At 47.0% G+C, this 20,049-nt stretch overlaps 2 protein-coding genes across 4 annotated transcripts in view; one reads left to right on the plus strand and one right to left on the minus strand.

Moving 5' to 3' along the window:
• Positions 1-1,959, plus strand: part of MYO7A (myosin VIIA) — a 76,909-nt gene extending 74,950 nt beyond the window's left edge. For all 3 annotated transcript variants that reach the window (XM_075546327.1, XM_075546328.1, XM_075546329.1), the window contains exons 45-47: positions 287-370; positions 921-1,040; positions 1,391-1,959. In XM_075546327.1, coding sequence (XP_075402442.1) covers positions 287-370; positions 921-1,040; positions 1,391-1,477 — 291 coding nt within the window. In that variant the 3' untranslated portion in view covers positions 1,478-1,959. The remainder of the gene's footprint in view (positions 1-286; positions 371-920; positions 1,041-1,390) is intronic.
• A 6,623-nt stretch (positions 1,960-8,582) lies between these two features.
• Positions 8,583-20,049, minus strand: part of GDPD4 (glycerophosphodiester phosphodiesterase domain containing 4) — an 88,799-nt gene continuing 77,332 nt past the window's right edge. Inside the window, exons 13-14 of the mRNA XM_075547786.1 lie at positions 11,221-11,368; positions 8,583-8,669 (exon numbers count right to left, since the gene is read on the minus strand). Of these exons, the coding sequence (XP_075403901.1) occupies positions 8,583-8,669; positions 11,221-11,368 (235 nt within the window). The remainder of the gene's footprint in view (positions 8,670-11,220; positions 11,369-20,049) is intronic.

Consider the following 20,049-nt stretch of genomic DNA (forward strand, 5'->3'; position numbering starts at 1 on the left):
CAGGGAGGATTGAAGGAGGGGGCAGGCAAAGGCCCAGCGGACACAGAAGTAACTGGGTAACTCTTTTCCACTAGGGGGAAGCGTGGGGGAGTGCAGGGTGTGGTACAGTGATGAATTAGGAAGCTCCCGTTTTCCTGGGTGCTGGGTGGAGATTGTGGAGGGGGCTCAATAGTACCTTGGCACCAAATAAGGTACCAGGAAAAGGATGGCTTTATCCCTACTTCATTCCTGTCCCCAAACACACACAGGCTCTCTTACTCAGGATCTCCCCATCTTTCCTCACTAGCAAACCACAGAGCCCAACTTCCCCGAGGTCCTCCTGATTGCCATCAACAAGTACGGAGTCAGCCTCATCGACCCGAGGACCAAGGTCAGCTTCTCTGCATGGCGGCCTCAGACAACCTGCACCCCCTCGCCCCGCCCTGAATCTGGAACCAAACCCCCTCCCTCCCCTCATGGACTCTTCTCAGCTATACTTCCTCAAGGTGGTCTGCATTTGTGGGGCCACTTCCTTAGAGAGCTAGTCTGGGCAGCTACCAGATGCTCCCTCCTTTGTATAGGCAAAGAGCCTACATTGGCTGGGTGGTCAGGTGGTATTGAGTCAACAGGTCCTGCTGCTCATTGGGTGGTCCAGAACCACCAGTGACCCCTGTTCGCACTCCCGTCGGCATGAGCCGGGCTTACCTAGTTTTCCTTTTCTCTCTGGCCACTGATTCTCCCCTTCCAGCCCCTTCTTGTCTCCCTCCTCCAACTCTCCCTACGGGATCTTCTCCAAGCTTTCAGCCTCAGTTCCGCCAGGCCTCTCCCAGCACAGCCAAGGGAGCAGCTCTCCCTGGGGTTCCCTCCTGCGGGCTGGACCTGGGGTGAGGCAGACCACAAGGTCCAGGCTGTGCAGCTTCCCGCCCATTCTGCTCCCTCAGGACATCCTGACCACTCACCCCTTCACCAAGATCTCCAACTGGAGCAGCGGCAATACCTACTTCCACATCACCATCGGGAACCTGGTGCGGGGGAGCAAGCTGCTCTGTGAGACGTCCCTGGTGAGCAAGCCCTTCTCCACCCTACTGGAACAAACAGGGGGAGTGCTATAGCTTGATGGGGGTCAGATGGGGCCCAAGGCCTCTGGGATGGAATACAAACTTGCAGGCCTCAGCTGGAATACCTTTCGAGCCACACCAGGAGGTGGGCGTCTAGAATTTGAAGGCCCCACAAGCTGAGAACTTAACATGGAGTCACAGCAGCTCAGCACCTTAAGCCTGGGCTGGAAGAATTCAACCCTTCCTTGGGCCAGACAGAGTCTGCCCACTGCCTGGACGGTGTGCTCTGCCTTCAAGTGGGCTTACCCTCCCCCGTGTCTGTGTTCAGCTTACCTTCTTGCCTTTGTGTCCAGGGCTACAAGATGGACGACCTCCTGACTTCCTACATTAGCCAGATGCTCACGGCCATGAGCAAACAACGGGGCTCCCGGAGCAAGTGAACAGTGCTGAGGAAGGCCTGGCTCTGCGTCCTCTAGACAGCAGGTGCCTTCGACCCAGAACCTACTCCTGCAGCTGGGGAACGACCTTGGCCACCCAGGCCAGGAGGGTGTTGGACTGGCTGGCCACAGCCAACTGCACCAACGCAACCTCTGGTGGGTGTGCTGACTCACCTCCCCACCCCGCCACCCTCGAGGCATCTGGATCGGGTCCCAGTGCTGGCTTGCAAGAGCCTGGGACCCTTGGCTCCTTCTCTCTGACAGCCCACCATGCACGCACCTCCCCCTCGGACTTCCTCTGCACTGGCGGGACAGAAGAACCAAGAGGACAACCCAGCTGCTGGTGCTGGAAGTCGAGGGGACTGGGGTAATGTCCCTTAGCTGCCGGGAGGGAGACAGACCACTTTTATATTTTGCAGTGTTGAGTTCTGGGCTCTTGCTGAATCTCTCCTGGTCACCTCAGCATAAAGTGTGTGTTCCATCCTCTGGTCCTGTAGTCTCTTTGCAGGGGAAGGGAAAGATAGGGGGTGGGGTTAGCACACAACTCTGAGAAGGTCCTGTGAAACCACTTCCTTGGGGCTAGGTGGGTCCGGGCGTCAGTGAAGTGTGCGTGGGTTAGGGATTGAATGGAGCAAGCTGCTTCCGTGCCGTGTATCCCGCCAGACACCTCTCTTTGGATCACCAGGACACATTCAAGAACAGTGCTTGGTGGTTAAAGCCTCTTCGCCAGGGGAGTGGCGAGAAAGATCCTTTGTGAGGGAAGGGGAGAAGCTGATTTGAGCATCCCCTGGGCAGTGCTGGGGTGGGAGGAGCGGGACCCTGTGGGGCTGTTGAAAAAAGTGCATGGAGAAATGAGGCATTCCCCTGAAGTGGGCATGCTTTTGACCCCAAGACCTCCATCTGTTTACCTGTGACATTCCTGATACTTCAGCAGCTGAGTCCTGCTTCCCTCACACCCGCAGAGTATCTGGGGTCCATTTCTCTGTGCAGCCATTCCACAGCGGGTGGTCGTCCTGTTCTCCCCAGCTGCCTGGGCAGTTGTGGGAGGGGAAAGGCCCAAGCCTGTTGGCACTGACGTCTGGGAAGGACCGGCAGACTGATCCTTAGAAGGGCGGAAGGCAGGACTCCGTCGCGTGTACGCTGGACCCGTCAGGGGAGGAGGGCACCATACGTGGCAGAGGGTCAGTGAAGAGGACGAAGACCTGTATGGAGACACACTGACACAGGGCTGCAACAATGGGTGCAGGCAGAGGAACACTTGTGAGATGTCACAGGACTGGGCAGGGTTTCCTTCTCTCGTATGGCAGGCCACTGAGTCAGAACTGACTGGAGACAGACAGTCCAGCCCACCACTATTTACAGGTCGCCGCAGTTAGTGCAGAATACAGTCCAAGCTAGGAGGGTGCTGTGATCTGCCTCCACCCCTCCACAGACGGGGATGCTGCGGCCCAAAGAGGGAGGGTCAGTGGGGGTCGGGGGTACCGGGGGAACGAACTCCCTGCTGCTAATATTCAGCTCCCAACAGAAAGGGCTCCAGGGGATGACTCAAAGCTCTAGCTTTCCCATCAGGGCAAAGGTTACTGGAGAAGTCTGGGATCGCGAGCATCAGACCACCGAGGAACCGACCATCCCGCTGCACACGAGTAGGCACTGTGCACAAGAGGCAACCTTCATCCTCCAACTTGGGACACGACCACTACACCTGCCCCAAGTCCTGCGTGCACACAGAGGGTACAATGAGCACACCCTGGACTGCTCGGCTTCCTGAGAGGCTGCCTTTATTCACGGGCTGTGTTCACCATCAGCTCCTTTGGGACCACTGTACCAAGAGGGGGGATGAGAAACGCCTGGAAAACCCCAAAGCCCCGCTCCAGCTCTGGGACCCAAATGAACTCCTGAGAGCCTCAACGGTCCCTCTGTGCCGTCCTTTACCTCTCCCCACCACCAGCACCCAGAGACAAGGAGGAGGAGGGTAAGGTGTAGTTACTCTTCTAGAACGACTTCCTAGGGCTGGAATGAATGGTTACAAAGGTCTCCTGAGAGGAGGACACTGTAAGTTCGCTGACCGTCGTAAAGGAAGACGAGTCAGTTAGGAGGGAGCTGGATCTAGTGTACAACGTGGTGGGTGCTTTGGGGGGCTCGGCGGGCTTCTGGGTGTCCTCTCGGAGCTGACGAAGACCTTTGGCAGGCATTGGTGGTTGGGCGGTTTTCTCGGATTCTGGTTTAGTTTTCTTCTGGGGAAGCACTGTCTCCCGGTGAGCAAACAGGTGCTGGATTGTGCTGTGGGTTAAACTTGAGCTGTCGGCAGTTAGAGTCCAGGACCTGTCGGAGACTCGGTGGGTAGGCAGTTTGGACAGTGCGGCTGGAGGCCCTCCCTTTGAGAGGTTGATCACTGAAGTGTCTGTGGGACAGAGGACAGAAACACATACCCTCAAAGGCACTGCTCCACACTCTGCTTGCCACCTGATGGTAACCAGTCATTGCTCAGTCTAGCCCCTCCACGCACTCCCAACCCCTGATTCGGTACAGCTGCCCGCTCACTAGGGAGCCCTCAAAGGGCCAGCGCTGACCATTGCTTTAAGTTCATAAACTTCACAACCATCGCTCCCAAATGTTTAAATAGCACAGAAGCCCACCCGATTCACAATTTAAAAATTGTTAAAAGAACTAGAGCGATACAATGGGAGTTTGAGTGCCGGGAGATTTTTTTATATGTGATGGGCAGCGGGGGAGAGGCGATGTTAGAGAGTTCTAATAACAGAGATTGGGAATTGGAACCAATTCTCTTAGAGCAAAAGAAAACATCTTAAAATTAACTTTTGGAGTTAACTGTGAGGAACTGCAAGGCCAAAAATCTGAAAGCATATGAGAATTCAAACAAGAAACCCAGGTGTCAAAGTTATTTTCACTCTGAGTATAGTTTTAATCTGGAAGGCACAGCTACATACGAAAATAAACATTTTAAAATCTGTATTTTGGTCTGCGTCACTGGAGGAGGTGGTTACTGGCTTTGCGTCTGTAGGTTGACACAGTGACAAGTGGGGCTTTAGGATCGCCAGCTGTCTGATTCAGGAGCATGGCATCTCTCTCCACTTACTTGTGCTTTTAGCTCAGTAAAGCTTTGTATTTCATTGACCCTATATCTTTGGGAGGGCTTCCAAATCCTTCATCAAAATTTATTCCTAGGTTTTGTATGTTTTTATGCTATTCTGGGTTCTATTTAAACTTTTAAATTATTTCCAATTAGTCACTGCTAATATGTCAAAATATATTTGATTTTTTTGTTGCAAATTGACCTTGTATCTTGAGACAGTGCCTATTTTTTTTAACTCCAATGGGTTTCGTTGTTATTGTTCAGGTCTTCAGAATGTTTTATGTAAACAACCTTACCCTCTGTGATTCAGGGAAGTTTTATTTCTCCCTCCCTTTCCAGCTTTATATCTGTTCTTCCCTCCTCGCCTTTGTGTACTGCCAACAGAAGGCGTGAAAGCAGGGGTGAAGGGAAGCAAGTGACCGTTCTGCGAGGGTTCCGGGACACACATCACAGGGTTATTCCAAGCCAACGTGTCTATGCAGGTCCTTGCCACCAGTAGACCACTATGGCAGTTCTTGAAGAATCGCCCTTATCTGCGTCTCATTAGAACTCCTGTACAGAGAGATACCATCAAAACGCCGACTCTGGAGGGGATCTGCTTAGCCAGGTCAAGTCCAGGGAGAGAGGTCCGCTCAGAAGGTTATGGCAATTCACTTGGGGGGTACCCACGAAGTAATTTTGCTAGACTTTCAAGTACACAGATTTAATAAATCCTCCCCCCATGGGGGGGCATTAAACACCACCCTGCATTGGTAGGAAAAATGCCAGGAAGGTTGTGTTGAGGAATTTTCCATCGTGACAATGCGCCTGAGGACTGAACAAGTGTCACAATGAAGAGACAGAACGGGAGTATCCTATAGGATTTTACCATCCAGTCCTGATCCTGCCCCTTCAAGCCTCCTTTTGTTACTCAGACATCAAAGATACTTCTAAGGAGCATGATTTGAGTCCCTTGCGGATGCCCAGGCACCATCCTGTTCATGTGGTGTGAATTTAGAAGGCAGAATTTCCTGGGGGAGCTTACAGAGATGGAAACGTCTTCACAAGTGTGTAGACGTAGATGGAAGGTATATCAGGAGAGGACCATTTCAATGTGTAATAAAGGCTTCTATGATTTTGCAGCAGTATATTTTTGTAATTTACCCTTACTCGCTGCTGTATAAAAGGAAATTCCTCCTCATGAACTATGATACTGGTTTTAGGGTTGTTTTGTAATACCATTTGAGTGTCACAGATTGAGGAAGTTTCGTTTGATTACTAATTTGCTCAAAGCTTTTACCCTAAATGGTGGTTGGATTTTGTCAAATCTTGTTTTCTTGCATGTTCTAAGATCAAGGGTAAATTCTGCTTACTCGTGGTGTACTATCTTTCTATAATCTGATGGTTCAATTTGTTAATGTTTGTTAAAATTCTCCTAATTTCAGGAGTGATATTGACTTGACCATTTAGCTTCTTGGAATGAAACTTGGAATATTTCAATTTGGGGGAGAGGGGTGGTATCAGAGCTGACACCGACTCCGTGGCAGGAGTCTGGTCTGGAGTTGGGTAGCAGCACTTCCAGTTATTGATTTTGTGTTAAGCTCTCTATTTTTGTGCCCCTCCCATCTCTCCTCTCTCCCTATTCTAACCCCCGTCCTTGGCCTCTTTATAGTCATCGAAATCTTGTCTATTGATGTATAAACCACATTGCTTGTTTTTCCTTATAACACTGGCAATATGAAGTGTTTCTCATTGTAAGATTGGCCAAGTTTGCTAAGCATAACGTTCTCTGGTCTTGTCCATGTTTTGTGGTGTTTAAGAGAGTTGTTTTTTATTGATGCATACAGTTCCACAGTGTGAATGTACCACATCAACCATTCCTCCATTGTTGGTGTTTTTGGTGGTTTCCATGTTTGTGTTATTGTGGAAATTGCTTCGATAAACACAGATGCACATGTCTGTCTGCCTTTTCATGTTATATTCTTAATTTCTTTCAGGTATACGCCTAGTAGAGAGCCCGCTGGATCAGAGGCACTTGTACGTGCGTCTGTTTAAGGCAATGCCACACTGAAACAATAGGCGAGCAGGCAGCGGGCAGATGTGAGCTGAGTAAAGGGAAACAACACACTGAGAGGCAGGAGGGTGGGGAGGAAAGCCTGTGGGAGGCTTGGCAAGCTGAAGTGGTTGAACACAAGACAATGCTCTGATGGGCCAAACCCCACCTAATTCACCGCAGGCAAGTTTGAATAAAGAGAAAGTCGAAGCTATCAGTTTGATACCAACATCACCCTTTGAGGGAAGAAGACATCAAGACGCTAGCAGAGAGCAATGGAACAGAAGATAAAAAGCAACATCAAGAAGACCAAAAGTCTTTAGAAATATCAATAAAGTCAACAAATTTTCAGTTAGGCTGGCAATGGAAAAACGGGAGAAAGATACCGAGAAGAAGGGGTGAAAATAACTAATATCTGAAATAAAAAGGCAACAGTACTACCAAACCTTATAGAAACAGGGACGACGGGATTACCATGAATGTAACCACATGCCAGCGACCTAGATGAAATCGATCCATCGGAGAACGCGCGGGGGCTCCTACGCACAATGCTCCTGGCCTTCTCATGGATGCCCTTTCCGTGTTCTGAGTGGTTCTTCATGCGAAGTCCCTGTGAGAGCATCTACCAAGGCGGCCCTTGAGGATCTCCCCAAGCAGTCACCCTCCCGCGCTGAGCCGACCCTCCATCCTTGACCGTCACTGGCCCAGCAGAGCCCTGTGCTCAGAGCCACGGTTTGGGTTGGGTCTTGTCCTTGTTTTTCTCCCGGAAAGGCACACTAATGAGACTGACAAGTGGGTTCCTCAGAGAACTGCAGAGTCCCGTCAGAGCCTGTGGTCTGGGAAAACACCGTGCCGCTCTGAATGGGAACCACAGTGGCAAAGCCGTACGTACCCTCGTCAGTGAGCAAGTGCACACCCATGTCCACGCCGTCTGACTGCTGAGAGGAAGGGTCTAAAGCCTGAGGCCTGACAAAGGGGCTGCCAAAATCTGTGCCCCACCATGCTTCCCAACCCCCAATTCCCATCGCAGCTTTAATTCTGGGTCAGAGACGTGAGAAACAGCCGTATCCCGATTTCGGAACAGTGAAGGGTTGAGGTCGGGGGAATTGTACTTTGCTTGAGGGAGGCAATGAGCTGAGGTGGTGGCGAAGGAGTGTGACAGGTCTTTTACTTTACCTCGACAGATATTTCTTATGAAGGTGTCCTCTCGTTGCCTTTCTTTCCACCTGGAAAGAAAGCCAATCACTCATGAGTTTCACAGGGAGAAGTCAAGGTGTCTGGCAGAAAAGAAATATTCCCAAGCCCAATTCTCACTGGAGTCAAGAGTGTATGCTCTTCACCCACCTTGGCAGGAATAATCACCAGTGAAGAAATGATGAGCCATGATGAGACCCACACTACCATGCGCTTTTTAACCTCCCTCAACCAGAATGCTCCCCATTTTCACCCCGAACCAGGTCATCCTGTAGGCTTTTCTCGGAAACGTCTCAACTTATTTCTTTTTTTGGATAGACAAAGCAACAACGAAAACCCTTACGGCCCAGAGAGGGGCATTCCTTTCCCACCTCACAGCCGAGGGGTAGAGCCCGAGCTAAAAGCCAGCCTCCCAAAGGGCAGACTGGCTGTGCACACCACCTCGTGCCGCCCCGTTTCAGGGAAGGTAGGCACAGCCTTCAGCCTCTGCCCGCTCCCAGGAGCCACATATGGAACCCACAGAGTTGCTCTCATTGGCTAAGCTCAGTGAGAGAGCGTCTCTTTAAAATATTTTCTAATGTTGGGGAGAAAGTAGGGGAGGGAGAAGCATGAGAAGAAACAAATCCATCTTAATAAACCCCATCCTCCGGAGAAACTTCCAAATAAGATTACAGGAAGAATGAAACTCCCCCCACCCTCATTCACTTTCTATAAGAACAGCTTTCTTTAAAGAATAACAATTATTTTTTATTTGGGGAAAGCAATCATTCAAAATTTTAAATATCGACTTACCAATGAAAATAAAATATGAAAAAAATGAGAACTGCAGAAATAGTATCTATAAGAAGCCATATGTACATATAGTGCCTTGGAGTCTGTAAAATATGAAATAAATCGTGGTTAAAGGACTGTGTAGGTACAAGGGATTTTGGTCATGTGGGCCAAGTTCCCCTGTCTGTGGCCAACTCCAGCAGAGGGACAGAAGCAGAGCAACCCCAGTGAAGTCAACTGATGAACACGGTGGTCTCAAGCAGGTAGTACCGGCCGGGCGCGATCCTAGGAGCTGCCCTTCACACAGGCAGGGACCAAACACTCAGCACCTCCTATCTTCCCCGACCCTCAGGGCAGACGCCTAGGAAGCCACTGCACAGAAAATGCTCCCTATTACCGGTACATAGATGACAAGTTCAGCCCCAGAGGAGTCCCATAACAAATCTGTTCTGCACCAGACTACCGACTGGGTTCGCCTTCTAGGCTGCGGTTCCACAGAATGGGTGTCCAGACGTGGCTGTCTGACTCTACTTGGACAGCTTTTAGTAATAGATTCCTGGGTCTCCCGATAGACCTAAGGAATCAAAATTTCTGTATTTTTAAACAAACTCCTTGGGTGATGTTAAAGCAACTAGTCTGTGAACCAGTGTTAGAGAACCATTGTTCCTGTCCTCATGCTTCCAGTCAGCATGTGGAAACGACACCCTTTCACTTCCCATGGCCCTGCTCCCCACACCACACTTGAACCACCCGGCTCCTACCCTGTTACGTGGCTCCTCCCTTTCCAACTCCATCACTTGCTTCCAATTTCACTTGCTAACACTCGAGCTGGTATGTTTCTTTCTCAGACCACTATCTACCCTGTCTCAGGTCTGACCTGGGTCTGAGTATGATTATTAATAATGACACAAAGGATCAATGATGATCACAGTGGAAACAAGAGGCAAGCATTCTAAGCATTTTTTCTTTTGTTTTAGAGAGTGAGTGAGAGTGAGGGAATGAGTGAGTGAGTGAGGGAGTGAGTGAGAGAAAGTGAGTGAGGGATTGAGTGAGAGAGTGAGTGAGGGAGTGAGAGTGAGTGAGTGATTGAGAGAGTGAGTGAGTAAGTGAGGGAGTGAGTGATTGAGTGAGAGTGAGTGAGTGATTGAGAGAGAGTGAGTGCGGGAGTGAGTGATTGAGTGAGAGAGTGAGAGAGTGAGTGAGGGAGGGAGTGATTGAGTGAGAGTAAGTGAGAGTGAGTGAGTGATTGAGGGAGTGAGTGAGTGACTGAGTGAGAGAGTGAGTGAGTGAGTGAGAGAGAGTGAGTGAGTGAGTGATTGAGTGAGAGAGTGAGTGGGAGTGAGGGAGGGAGTGAGTGATTGAGAGAGAGGGAGGGAGTGAGTGAGTGATTGAGAGAGAGTGAGAGAGTGAGTGAGTGAGTGTGAGGGAGTGAGTGATTGAGTGAGAGAGGGAGGGAGTGAGTGAGAGAGAGTGAGTGAAGAGTGAGTGAGTGAGTGAGTGAGAGAGTGAGTGAGAGTGAGGGAGTGAGTGATTGAGTGAGAGAGAGAGGGAGGGAGGGAGTGAGTGAGGGAGGGAGGGAGGGAGGGAGTGAGTGAGAGAGTGATTGAGTAAGTGAGGGAGGGAGGGAGTGATTGAGTGAGAGAGTGAGTGAGAGAGTGAGTGAGTGAGTGAGGGAGGGAGTGAGAGAGTGAGTATGAGAAAGTGAGTCTGTTCTAAGCATTTTAAGGGTATTTTCACACCTTACACCATCCAGAAAGCCAGGTACAGGGGCAACTCAGGGAACCTCCACTAACCAAGGCTCCGAGTTCCTTAAGGGAAACATGCTGACTGAAGCCTTGGCCTGCTGCTTGCCCCAGGACGCCCAGCAGGTTCTCCAAGAGCCTGCTCTCCTCGACTGCCAATGGTTTAGGCCAGTTGTACTTGTTATTGTGATTATGTGATGTTATTCACTATCACTTACAGCTAAAAAACCTGAGTGGGAAAAAGGATGGCATTTCCAAGGAGAAACGAGGTCAAATTCTCTGAAGAATTCTATCAAGGCGGAATCAGTCACTATGAAAAGAAGCTGCCTTTGGGGAGGGTGTGGGCAGGACTCTGAGAGCGTGAGTAGAATAAGACCCCATCATTCAGATGATCCCCCATGACCTTCTTCTCCCACTTTGAAGACAAAAATGAGAGATCATAGCTGTCTCCCTTGGGGTTTCAATTAGCAAGGGAACACAGAATTCCATCAGCTGAAGCTCCTCAAAGGAAGTACCTGACGTCGCTGTGGCAAACTGCGACTAGATAAATGTTCTCAATGAAACTGGGTGCGGTGGCGGCGGCACACTCTTTACAAACCGGCCCCGGAGCACCTCGCTCGCCATAAGCGGTGAGCTGTTTCTCCTTCACTTTGAACCCAAACCTTGCCATGTGATTTTCTGTGGCCAATCAGGCACTAAGAAATGTAACACATCTGGAGAACCTCCCGGAGCGCGTGGGCCTGGGCGTGATTCTATCAATAATGCATCTCTCCCTGGAAATCACAGCAGGACCTGGGGAAGGGGAGGGAAATCTCTGTGGATGGACGGATAGCATGTCTGGGCAGTGCAGGGCTGGGGGGAGGATGCAGACCCCGATTGTACAGGCTTACAGGAACAACACGGACAAGCTCACCATAAAGAAGAGAGGGTGATTCATCTGGCTCAGGAGCTTAACGTTATCGGTGGTGACTGAATGAATTCTGGAGCACCAGGCCAGTGAGAAGAGCCAAGGCTTGTTGATGATGTAGACGTTGATAGTGATGTTAGCTGCTTTATAATGTCTGGAAGACAAACAACTCTCGGGGATTTAGATCTGGTCTGGCTCTCATCGTGTGACACATGTTAAGGAAAGGCTTCTGCCTAAATCACCTGACACTGGGTCCTAGGATGATGGATGAAGGAACATGCAGTGGGCAGAGGGAGAACCGCTGCAGCGGGCAGAGGGAGAACTGCTGCAGCGGGCAGAGGGAGAACCAGTGCAGCGGGCAGAGGGAGAACCAGTGCAGGGGGCAAAGGGAGAACCACTGCAGGGGGCAAAGGGTGGAGCCTGTTGCTTCTGTACCCTGGTAGCAGTGGTTACCAGCAGGCAACCTGCATCTCTTGAGAGACTCAGCGAGAGACAGCCCAGTCACACCCACTGGCATAAATCCTTCCACAACAGCAAATTCCAAGTTACCATTCTTAAAACCAGACTCCACAACATTGTAAATGTACTCAATTCCACTGAATTGCACACTTTTAAAGTGGCCACCGTGGTAAATTTTGTGTGTGTATTTTAAATTCTCAATCTAAAACACATGAATATTTTTGGAAAATCCATACTCATGTGGATGGCTACAACAAGAAACAAACACAATGGAAATAACAAGTGTTTGTGAAGAGGCGGAGAAATGAATCCTCACGCACAGCCGGTCCAGCCTCTGTGGGAAAGCTTGGCAGTGCCTCAGAGAGAAAGACACAGTACTGGTTGCTGGTCAAATGTCTGTCCAGGCATGGCCTAGTCTTTAAATGGGTGTGTCTTCTTGTTAAGCTGTGGACATTTTAAAAAATGTACTTTGGAGGATCAGATTGTTAAAATTCACCCTGTCTCCGAAGGCTGGGAAGAAGAGCTGGACCACAGTCGGTAAGCGTTTGTGCTGCTAACTGTAGGGTGGCCATTCGAGCTCACCAGCCAGCCCCTCAGAGAAAGACGAGGCTGTCCTACAAAGACTGACGGTCACAAACCCCAGGAACCATCCATCTGTCCTGTGGGCCGATGTGGGTCAGTACCAACTCAATGGAAAGTTTGTTTCTGATTTTCCAAAGCCTGGACAATGTGCCGAAACATCCTGGCATCTTATAATGAACCAGACCCCTGCGCAGCCAACCTCATTAACCTCCCAGGAACGCTCCCTCCTGTTCCCCAAGGATGTCCTCACTTTCAAGTGTCAGATGGTGGAAAGTTAGTCTAAAAGCTATTTCAATCTTAAGACTTGTGGAGGGAATATCCATGTATCTCATGTGGCTTGCTTTTCTACATTCCTTAATGTACTGAGACAGCCCAAACAGTGGCTTTGTCACATACACCTCTCCAATCCCTTATAGCGAAGAGCTAACTGATAAACCAAGTGAAACACATACGGATGGCAATCTGGGTACTTAGAAGAGTACAAAGAGAACGAAGAATTAGATCAGGCACCAAAAGGTCTTAAAAAGAAAATGAAAACAGTGAGTAAGATTTATGGGTCACAGGTGCCCTACTAACAAGCTTGGTGCAGTGTGGCCATCTTGATAAAATAAGAGCAACGCTCTCAGCAAAGGAATACAGCAGGGCCCCTGTAAGGAACACCCAACAGGAAACAGGGATGCTGTGCAGATAAATCCATAGTGAATCACGGAGAGGCACCTTCACCCCAATCACATGGCAACTATTAGTACAGACACAGAGCACCTGACCCAGAAACAAGGACAACTGGTTCCCGTATCCACCCCCCAAAGCCCAGTCAGCCAGACACATCATGTTACCAGCAATTCCAGCCACATCCTGACGGCATTGGCTACACCTTCGCCCAATGAGGAGAACCTAGTCCCTTCAATTAACCTCCGCCCAGCACAACAGCCCAGATTCCACACCCAAACAATTCCTGCAGTCTATGGGCACTTGTACTCAAACCCCTTGCCACCCGAGATAAAGTTTATTGTGCCAACCTGACCGATAAACACATGTGGGGTTAATTGAAGGGCAGAGAGATAAATGGCTTGGCGAGCCTCACCTTTCTAGTTCTCCGGTCTCTTGCTCTCAGATGGGTGGACCAGGGTGCAGCTGCCTTAGCCAGTTTCCTGCTTCAGCTTGCAAGGCTCACTTCCTGCATGACTTCCCTGAAGAGAAGCCTCATGGACCTACCCTGATGCAGCCCTGGGTGCTGGAGCAGCCCTGTGGAGACCCCTGCCAGCGCTGAGATGCTTACACATCACTGATTCAGCTTTCCTCTTGCAGTCAGCGTCATTGCATGTGTTTTGTGAGATGGAGGAAGACTTTGAGGATTGGTGTTGGATATGGGCTAATGTTGGATTTGTGGGCTTGGGCAGGACTGGGTTGGGATGTTTTCTTGATGTGCACTTACCCTTTATATAAAACTCTCTCTTACACATATGAGTTTCTGTGGATTTGTTTCTCTAATGTACCCAGACTAACACAACAACCCCACTCCCCAATGAGATGCCAGTATGTGCACACACAGTGCGCCAACTTCATCCATTTGACAGGGTTCCTTCATAGAGATTCAAAGACACTCTGCTCAGACTTCCTGAGTGGCCTGCCTGATACTGCCAAACGTCAGAGACAGCAGACAAGAACAACTCCCATATAAAGACACAGCAAAAAGATGCCTCAAACAATTGAGAAAATAAAAATGTGTGTGCAGAAATGGTAATAAACTACCTGAAAAGGAATTTAAAAAATATATACATATCGATCCTCAAAGACATCTAGCACAATACACACAAAACCCTATGATAGTTCAGGAACACTGTTGTTCTTATTAGATGCGGTCCACTCATAGCTGCCCTCCGTGACCCTGCCCCGTCCTGCACCAGCTTCCTACTCACTGCCACGTTTGGACCCACAGTGTCAATGTATCTGAGGAACAGTCTTCTGCAGGGACATGTCCCTCCTGGTAACGTGCAAAATACATGAGACAAAAGTCCTTTCATCCTCACACCTACGGAGCATCCTGAGTGGACTTCCTCCAAGATAGATCTGTTCATTCTTCTAAAATCCATCTAGTATTCTACACCAACAATCTAATTCGAAGGCATCAATTATTCTTGAGTCTTATTTATTGTTCAGCTTCACATGTACATGAAATAATTTTTAAAATACTATTGTTTGAGTTGGGCACACCTTTAACGCTTAAAGTATTTCAGAGGTTTTTGCAGAAGATGTGCAGTAATTTTCCCAGTGCAATACACTGTTTGATTTCTTGTCTACGTCTATGGGTGCTGATTGGGGATCCAAGAAGAATGAAATCCTTGACAATTTCAATATTTTTCTCCATTTAGTATGATGTTGATAATTGGTCTAATTGCAAGGATTTTGGTTTTCTTTATGTTGAGGTGTAATGTACACCACAGAATGTAGTCTTTGGGAAAACAATACAAGAACAAAATTATATAATAAGCAGACAATAGAAACCATATAAGATATCATAAATAAATAACTCAATGAAGGACACAGAAGAATTGAATCAAGAAAGAATCAGCAAAAGAAAGGAAAACTCCCTTGATCCTCATCTGTTTGAGGAACAAGCCGACAAAACAATGATTGAAAAGCAAAAAACCAACATAAATAAATAAAATTTAAAACACAGAAAAGCAAAAAGCCTAAAGTTATGTGGGATATCACCATCAGGAATAATGGATTGCTAATAGGAGCTCCAGAAGTGGAGGAAAGTATACAGAGAAAATTTGAAGACATAATGGCAGAAAACTCCACTACTATTAGGCACATCAAGAACATTTCTGTCCAAGAAGCTCAACAAATAGTAGGGTAAACCCTACATGAAACTCACCAATACATATTGTAATCAAATTTTCAAAACAAACAAAAAAGAAGTTCATGAAAAAACAATTATTACCTACAAAGGAAAATCAGTATTACTGAACTCTAATTCTTCAGTAGAAATCATGCAAGCAAGAAGGTAAAGGGATGGTATATATAAAACCATGAAAGGAAAGAATTGTCAACCAAGAATCACAGACACCTTCATGAAGAAATCACTGAAGATATGAGTACCAAGTATGGTGAAGAAAGTAGATGGTGCTCGGCTATCAAAAAGAACAGCATCTATGGTAATAAAGGCATGTCTTCAAACAAGCAGCCATGTAAGTGAGGCTTCAACTAAGTCCACATGGGAGAAGCACACCAGTCTATGGGATCCAAAGAGGATAAATAATAAAATCCAAATCCAAAGGGGAGAATGGTCTCCATCTACAGGGTTCCTACCATGGATTAAGCCTCTAGTGAATTTCCTCTGACAATAGTTGAGGGATGGGAATACCATTGATATCAGAGTATTGTAAACTCAATTTTGACATGCAATTAGGTTAAAATGTAATACCTGATTATTTTATCTCCCTTTGACTCATTTTAAAATTTGCTCTAGTGTTTACTATTTATGGCTTTTTCATTATTGTTGGTCTTTATTTCCATTTTTGTAATTAAATTTTTCGTTTGTTTGCTTTGTATGTGTTCTAGTATATGATTAAAAAAAACAAAACCTCACTGCCAAGGAGTTGTTACCTACTCATAATGTGATAGGTAGGTAGTTTTCTTGTGCCAACCTGGCCAATAGGAACATGTGGGATTAATCAGGTTGCAGTTTGATTGGAGGGCAAAGAGCTAAATGGCTCGGCAAGGTCTGCTCCTCTCTCTCTTGCTGTCTGGTGATCAGACCAGCATGCAGCTGCTTCAGCTAGTTCTCTGCCTCAACCTGTGAGCTACACTTCCTGTGGGACAAGCCAACCCATGGATCGTGTCCCTAGAGCTTGAGGCTCCTTCGAGAACTGCTTTGCCGCACTGCTGGTGTGTATGTAGCTTGAGCTTGAGGCTGGTGGATCCTGTCGTCTAGCATTGCTTGAGTCTGATATCCCACCTAGGCCTGCTTTGCTAAGCTCCTGACTTCTGACTGTTGGTGACCTATCCTGATGTTTGGGGACTCTACCTACATTGCCCGAGGGAAGACTCAGCTGTCTGCTTTCTTGACCTCGAACCCAGCAGTGCTCATGAGCTGACGGACTTCCAGTACATTAACTGTTCCACTGAAGTGAGTTGAACTGAGCTCTTTGTACTGCTGTGTGGACTAATTAGCTATTATATTCCTTTGTGCTGTATAAATAAATCTATCTATCTATCTACCTATCTACCTATCTATCTATCTATCTATCTATCTATCTATCTATCTATCTATCTATCTATCTATCTATCTAATCCTAAGTGTCCTGGTTTTGTTTCTCTAAAGAATCCTGCCTAACACACATAGCAACCCTATAGGACAGGGTAGAACTTCCCCACTGGATTTTCAAGACTGTAACTCTTGACAAGAGTAGAAAGCCTCATCTTTTGCCCATGGAGCAACTGGTGATTTAGAACTGCTGACATTGTGGATCACATAACACCATTATACCACCAGGGATCCTATATGAAATCCAGGTTGGGTAAATCTATAGAGATAGTTACTGAATTAATGGTTTATTGGGTGTATGGGAGAGGAGGGAGGCGGAAAATAGTGAGCTAATAATGAGTACAAAAAACGAGGAAAATGAGTACAAAAATGAAGAAAGTGTTCTAGAACTGATTGTAGTGATGATTACACAACTCTTTTAATATGACTGAATTATGGAAGTGAATTATTTGCTAATAAGCCATTTTTTAAAAAGAATCACATATCTAGAAGTGTCTTTCAAAACCAAGAGTGAAATTAAGACATTCCCAAACAAGCCAAAATTAAGGGAATTTGTAACCAGACCAGCCCTACAAGAAATATGAAAGGGAGTCCTTTGGACAGAAATCAGTCTCAGAAACAACCTGAGATAAAGACACACGAGAGCACCACCCAGGCATCGACCCACAGAAGGACCTTCAAAAGTAAAAGAAAGCTACAAAGCCGAGAACAGAGCAAAGGATGTGACTCGACAAAGACTTCAAAAGGAAGTTTTAAAACGTCCATATGGAGAGAGGTTGATGCAGTATCAAAGTAAAGCAGACTGTTGTAACTCACCCACTGCCACTGAGTCAGTTCTGACTCGCAGTAGAACATAGGAAGAACTTCCCCTGTGGGTTTATGAGACTGTAACCCTTTACAGGAGTAGAAAGCTTTGTCTTTTTCCTGGGTTGTCATACAACAGGAAGATAAGGTAAATTTTTGAGTAACCAAAAAAATAAATCTACTCACTAAGATACAGAAGGAAATAAAAAACTCAGCAAAAACCAAAATCCCCACTTAAGGAAATGAAAACTCAAACAAAAGTAACACAACCTAGAAAAGTAATGAGACAATGAGACTATAACACACACAGCTTAACAAACTGGCAGCAGCGCATCTTACATATTGATCATCTCAGTGAATGTAAGAGGTTGAAATGCACCAGTTAAGAAACAAGAGTGGCCGAATGGACAAAAGGAAAACACACACACACACACACACAGGAGACACACTTGAAACACAAAAACATAAATAAGCTGAAGTCAAAGGATAGAATATATATTAAGATAACAGTAACCTAAGAGAACAGGAGTGGCAATAATAAATAATCTCTAATAAGTAGACTAAGCTAAAAAGCACTTGAAAAGATGTGAAAGGGTATTATATGACAACCAAAGGGTCAATCTACCGAGACGCTGAGGGGATAAGGCTCTAGCGTGGCCAGGGCTAGGATTCTCAGTGGCATGGTTGTTAGGACATTGTAACCCCATGATGAGAGCTGCTTGAGGGTGTGCCCTGCTTCCAAGACAAGCAGACACTGTGGAAAAACTTGCTTGCTTTTTGCTGCGTCTGCATCCTCCATTTGACTCATCAACCTCTGGTTCTCTGGACTTAAGCCAATGACCTGCAGCATTGCCCATGGATGCTGGAAGTTGTCAGTATCGTGCTATCTTACATGATGATCTTGGATTCAATCACTTCTTTGCAGCCACAAGCCTGACCTGTCAGTCATCTTCCTGTTGTTCTTGGGTTCATCAGTCCCTGTGGCTATATGAGCCAAGAGAATCTCTAACATAATAAATGACCCATGAACTTGCCACTTGCTCACTTCAACTTAGTGAAGCATTTCCCATTTCCTTGATATACATCTCCACACACACACACACACACACACACACACACAAACACAATATGTATCTGAGCTTCATTAGTTTTGTTTCTCTAGAGAACCCAAAAGGTCATTAAAAAGACAAGAACAAAAGAATAAAATCAAATTGGGAGTGAGTGAAGGCTGAAACTTGCTCTTGCATACAGAGTAGCTAAATGAAATGAAAGAACTGATGACGGGAAAGACCTGGACATAGATTTCAAAGGGAAGCTCAAGAAGACAAAGCACTCCAATGACATGTGAAAACATCTGGAGTTTGTTGGAAAAGGAGCACATACTCAGCACACCTCAAACTGAAAGGACGGGGTGGGGGGTGGGGGGGGAATGAATGATGCAGGAAGCATCCAAAGAAGATGGCAGGAACAGAGTCCCTGTAACAAAGGAACTGGTGAACACAGCACTATTTAAAGAGGTGGCATGTGATCAACACTGGACGGTACTGAAAGGAGAAGTCCAAGCCGCTCTGGAGGAATTAGCAAGAAAACAAGCCTCCAGGAATTGATGGAATACCAATGGAAATGTCTCAAAAATGCAGTACTGGAAGTACTTACTCATCTAGTCAAGAAATTTGGAAGACATCTATTTTGCTAACGGACAATTGGAAGAGATATTTAGTAGTGCCCGTTTCAAAGAAAGGTGACCCAATGGAATGGGGAAATTATCAGACAAGATCATTAAGCTCACATGCACATAAAATTCTGCTGAAGATCATTCACAGACAATTGTAGCAGTACACTGACAGGAGCTCTGCCAGAGATTCAAGCCAAATTCAGAAGAGGACACAGCCTAAGGGACGTCAGTGCTGACATCAGATGGATCTTGGTGGAAAGCAGAGAATAGAAAAATGACAATAAACCTTGTGCTTTATTGATTATACAACAGCATTGAACTGTGTGGCTCATATGAACTACGGATAACAATGTGAAGAACGGGAGTTTCAGAACAGTTCACTGTATCCATCTGGAGCTGTACACCGACAAAGAGGCCGTCACTGGGACAGGACAATGGAGCACAGCATGGCTAATATCAGGAAGGTGTGATGTCGTGCAGGGTTATAGCCTTTCACACTTACTTAATGTGTGTGCTCAGCAATCATTTGAGACGCTACACTAGCTGAAGAAAAACCTGGTATCAGGATTGGAGGAATGTTTGTTAACAACCTGATATGAAAACGACACAGCCTTGCTCGCTGAGAGCGAAAAAGGCCCCGAAGCCCTAACTGCAGCCTTCAGTGTGGGTACCAACTCCATATAAAGGAAACCAGAGTCCTTACCACGGAACCAATAGGGAACATCGTGATAAACAGGAAAATGACCGAGGCTGTCAAAGATTTCAGCTAGCTCCGGTCCACCATCAAAGCTCGTGGAAGCAGCAGTCCTCCAGTCGAACGATGGAGCGCACTGTACAAATCTGCTTCTTGAAAGTTTTCCAGAGCAAAGACAGCACTTCGAGGAGGAAGGTGCACCTGACTCAAGCCAAGGTATTTTCAATCATCCCATAAGCATGTGGGAGCTGGGCAATAAACCAACAATACGGCGGCAGAATCGGTGTCCTTCAATTACGGTGCTGGTGAAGAAAGCCCAAAGAGCCAATGGACTGCCAGAAGAACAAA

This window comes from Tenrec ecaudatus, chromosome 4 (assembly GCF_050624435.1).
Source record: "Tenrec ecaudatus isolate mTenEca1 chromosome 4, mTenEca1.hap1, whole genome shotgun sequence".
Lineage (NCBI taxonomy): Eukaryota > Metazoa > Chordata > Mammalia > Afrosoricida > Tenrecidae > Tenrec > Tenrec ecaudatus.